Below are 3,912 nucleotides of genomic sequence, written 5' to 3' on the forward strand. Positions count from 1 at the left end.
CCGAGCCCGGCCCGGCCGGCGCGCGTGTGTGTGGTGTGGAGCATAACCTTTTATTTTCTTCTAGGCATATGAGAGAAAGAGAAGGCTTATAAAGACCCTTTTTTCTATCCCATTTCCTATGTGGGACTAAACTTTTCCTCTTTTCCTCTACAAGCCCAAGTTTTAAGTTATCTTTATTATATAACTCCAACAGGTTTATCTAACAAAAATGCGTACACGATTATAAACCACTATTTTTACCAAACATCTAAAATCTTGATCCGCTTGAGCTATAATCTACCAACAAATTATAACCTAAGTGGATGTACTATAATCTCAGATTGCCAAACATGTTCAAAACAGATTACACAATGCCCGCATCCTGGCTATTTTCATATCTGAAAATAATATCTTACAAATATGTCCACACAACATTTATTATAAGGGTGACCATGCGTGAAAATAACATCTTATAAATATGTCCATACGGCATTTATTATAGGGGTAACCATGCATGAAAATAACATCTTACAAATATGTCCATACAACATTTATTATAAGGGTAACCATGCATGCGGTCCTATTTAGCAACCACATTATTGATGGGAGTCTGTAATTCCTTGCTCTGTAAGCTAATGGGCTTCATGAGCAATGATGTTATGTGGGCCTTGGTGTCATGAGTTGGAATGCCAAAACCATCTCCATGTTGATATAGGCAAATTGCCATTCGTCCTAGATTTACACACGCTTCTATAAAAAATCGAGGCAAGGAAGAACATAGTATAGCTTCTTCATTCAACTCTTTCCATGTCTCGAAAATGAGACTCGATATATGTTTGCGAGCTTCAACTTCTGAATCACCACTTTCTCTCATGTAACATTGTATAGATGATACTGAATCGCCTCTCTCTAGCTCTGCCTGTATCCATATAGAAACGCGAAAGAATATAAAATGTATTTGAACTTTTATACATATAGTATGGGTTACCCATAGGAAAGAAAGAATATCGGGTATCCATCGACACATGAAAGTCAAAATTATGTTCTAAATTTTTTTTTCTAAAAAACGGAAAAGAGAATTAACTCATCTAAATATCATGTACCAAAAACAAGAATTCTCAAGGCACATGGCACCAATCATGTTTAATTAATAGATTATTAAAAGGCGCACATATAATCAAAATATTTGACAGTATTTCTTGAGGGAAAAGAGGGTCTCGGTCAAGATATTGTAGAAATAAAAAGGTAGAACATAGAAGATCTATTAACTTAATACTGGGGAGCATGGTTTCATCAAACAATTTTACATTTTAGGTAAAAGTAATTAATTAGATAGGTTTCACTCAAAAATAACAATTAAAAGACATGAAAGTCTTCTACTCACTTAAAGGTATCAAATTGCTTACCGTTGAAGTTGCTAAATCATTATAAAGTCGGAAAATTTTTGATGCTAAACGAATGATTTTAGGATAATTCTCCAAGTGTTCTAATGCTTTCACTGTTATTTCTTGTCCCATGAGGGGGAAAGTATGTAACAATATGAGAGGCCCGGAAACTGACATCCAACCATTGTTGATGTACTCTTCAAATGTTGGCACATAATTATCATTTTGCCATTTTGCCTCCACCAAGAATGCTTTGCATATATCTGTCCACTGAAATGTAAAGTTTCGAATAATTAGTCATATAAAATATTAAAAAGCAAATGGCGGAAAATGTTATATATGTCCCTAGCTACTTTGTACTTTGCAATATCAATCAGCAACTATGTATTCTCATTATATTATTAAGAAAATATGAATTTAACAAATTATGTACGCATGAATTGGTGCGTCCGTCCTTCACGGGAAAAAAAAAAACAAGATTGCTAATATTTGTGAAACATATCTTCATATTTGTGAAACATATCTCCATAATCACCGAAGCTATAAATTAAATTGACCATATTACCGCTTTTCTCAGATAAGGTAGAATAGTCAATCCATTACTTTTTTGAAAATCGACAGTCATTTCACCCACAAGATTGCTAATATTTGTGAAACATATCTTCATATTTGTGAAACATATCTCCATAATCACCGAAGCTATAAATTAAATTGACCATATTACCGCTTTTCTCAGATAAGGTAGAATAGTCAATCCATTACTTTTTTGAAAATCGACAGTCATTTCACCCACAAGATTGCTAATATTTGTGAAACATATCTTCATACATTCTGGAAGATTTTCCAACTCCTCGACTTCCCATCTGTAGAAGTTTTTAGAAGAAAATACTTAAGATATGCATAATGTATAGGGAGAGAGAAAACAAAGTCAAGACATTATATTTGAAATAATAAACCGATTACCTTTCAACAGCACGTGTAAAGAGTTCGAGCTCATCCAAGGATCCGTAGACATCATAAACATCATCCAAAAGTACCATAAGAGTTATAACTTTTGTAAGCCCCTCGCGGGAATATCCAAAGTGAGGCTGAAATACTATTATAATCACTACAAAGAAGCACTCTAGTGTTCGATCTCTAGCAAACTCCAACGTCTTTCCAAGAGAGAGACCCATCCACCAACTGATGATGCATAAAAGAAAAATATTTTGTTAAGTATATTCAACGGGAGCATAGGAAACAAATAAATGCACTCATGCTAGTTTTTGATAGATAAATAAGTATATGATCTAGCACGTAGAGGTTTCCGAATCAAGCTAATTAATCTTAAACAAAACATCAAAAATTTGGAAATTGTAACAATAAAAAAAACCAAGACATTCAAATGTTATTATCATAACTATAAGTGGAGCGTATATACGCTCCACTTACATAATTTTAATTCTTGACGTGGGAATTCATTGTCATTAAATCGAGAACAATATATATTGATAATCACTAAACTAGTTAAAAATAACATAAGCGTACCTTGTAACCTTTGCAAGTTCCCTTTGATGTACATTTTGAACCATGTTGAAATCTAGCTTAGCAAACAAAAGCAACGCAGAATTTGTGTCTTCTTCCTTCTCGTAAGTATCTATGTACCTTCTAGCTTCTAGCCTTGTCGGTCTCCAGTGTGATGGGAGCTCCATTACATCTGCAATTTCCTTTGCAAATCTCAATTTGGATGCATCCAGCGTCTTTAGATGAGTGACTGCAAAAGCTCTTGCTGCGTCCATTGTGATCTCCTCTTTAAAAGACAGATAAGAAGCTTGATATAAACTCAACAATCCTTTTGCATCATGTGAAAGGCTTGCCTTGAAGCTACCGTTGACGTCCTTAAAGTGGTCAAAAATATCTGCACTCCAAAAATAAAGAGAATTCACAAGGTCGTCTTGGTGGAAACAATTCAGTGATCTGTCTACTGGGTAATTTCTGATGAATGGAAAGAAAAAGATTCTTGAATCAGTGAAGTAATGCTTGAATTCTTTGTTCTGCATTGACCCAGAATACGTTAAAGCTAATTGTTCAGTGAATAAGGATTACTAGCTAGTTTCTCAAGGTACGCAGATGACATATTGAATTAGGTGGTATTTTCTTTAATTTCATATTTCTTCTTCTATTTTAATTATTGGTGATATTTCGTTCTTGCTCTTCTGAGTTATACTAGATATACCATGTTTACTTATATAATTAGGCCCCGGAACTTTTAGCATTTTGAGTGAACCACCAATAACTTTCAAAATTGTATTAGACCCCCAATAACTTTTGTAGAAAGCGCCCAAAGTTTAACACCGTTACATCTGAAGTGGCACGTGCAACTCATGTGAGACCAAACTTCCTCTTAAATTATTTAAAAAATTCATGTATTATTTTTTTACATTTTTAACCCTAAAAATAAAATATCTCATGTTCAAGGCTGAAAATTTCTCATCTATTTTTTGCTGATGATTTATTGCTTTTTTTGCAAAGCTGATCTATACTCTATTACAAGATTAAAGGAATGCCT

The 3,912-nt window shown here is 33.9% G+C and overlaps 1 protein-coding gene across 1 annotated transcript; it reads right to left on the reverse strand.

Annotated features, from left to right (window-relative positions):
- Nucleotides 1–343: 343 nt before the first annotated feature.
- On the reverse strand, nucleotides 344–3,869 carry LOC109828583 ((-)-alpha-terpineol synthase-like). The gene is made up of 5 exons (XM_020395547.1): nucleotides 2,892–3,869; nucleotides 2,328–2,546; nucleotides 2,089–2,227; nucleotides 1,386–1,634; nucleotides 344–898 (listed from the first exon to the last, which is right to left on the reverse strand). Exons 1-5 carry the CDS (start codon nucleotides 3,401–3,403, stop codon nucleotides 560–562), a joined length of 1,458 nt encoding a protein of 485 aa, XP_020251136.1. The 5' UTR covers nucleotides 3,404–3,869; the 3' UTR covers nucleotides 344–559.
- Nucleotides 3,870–3,912: the final 43 nt, after the last annotated feature.

The sequence above is a fragment of the Asparagus officinalis genome, unplaced genomic scaffold (assembly GCF_001876935.1).
Source record: "Asparagus officinalis unplaced genomic scaffold, Aspof.V1 AsparagusV1_Un2502, whole genome shotgun sequence".
Taxonomy (NCBI): Eukaryota; Viridiplantae; Streptophyta; class Magnoliopsida; order Asparagales; family Asparagaceae; genus Asparagus; species Asparagus officinalis.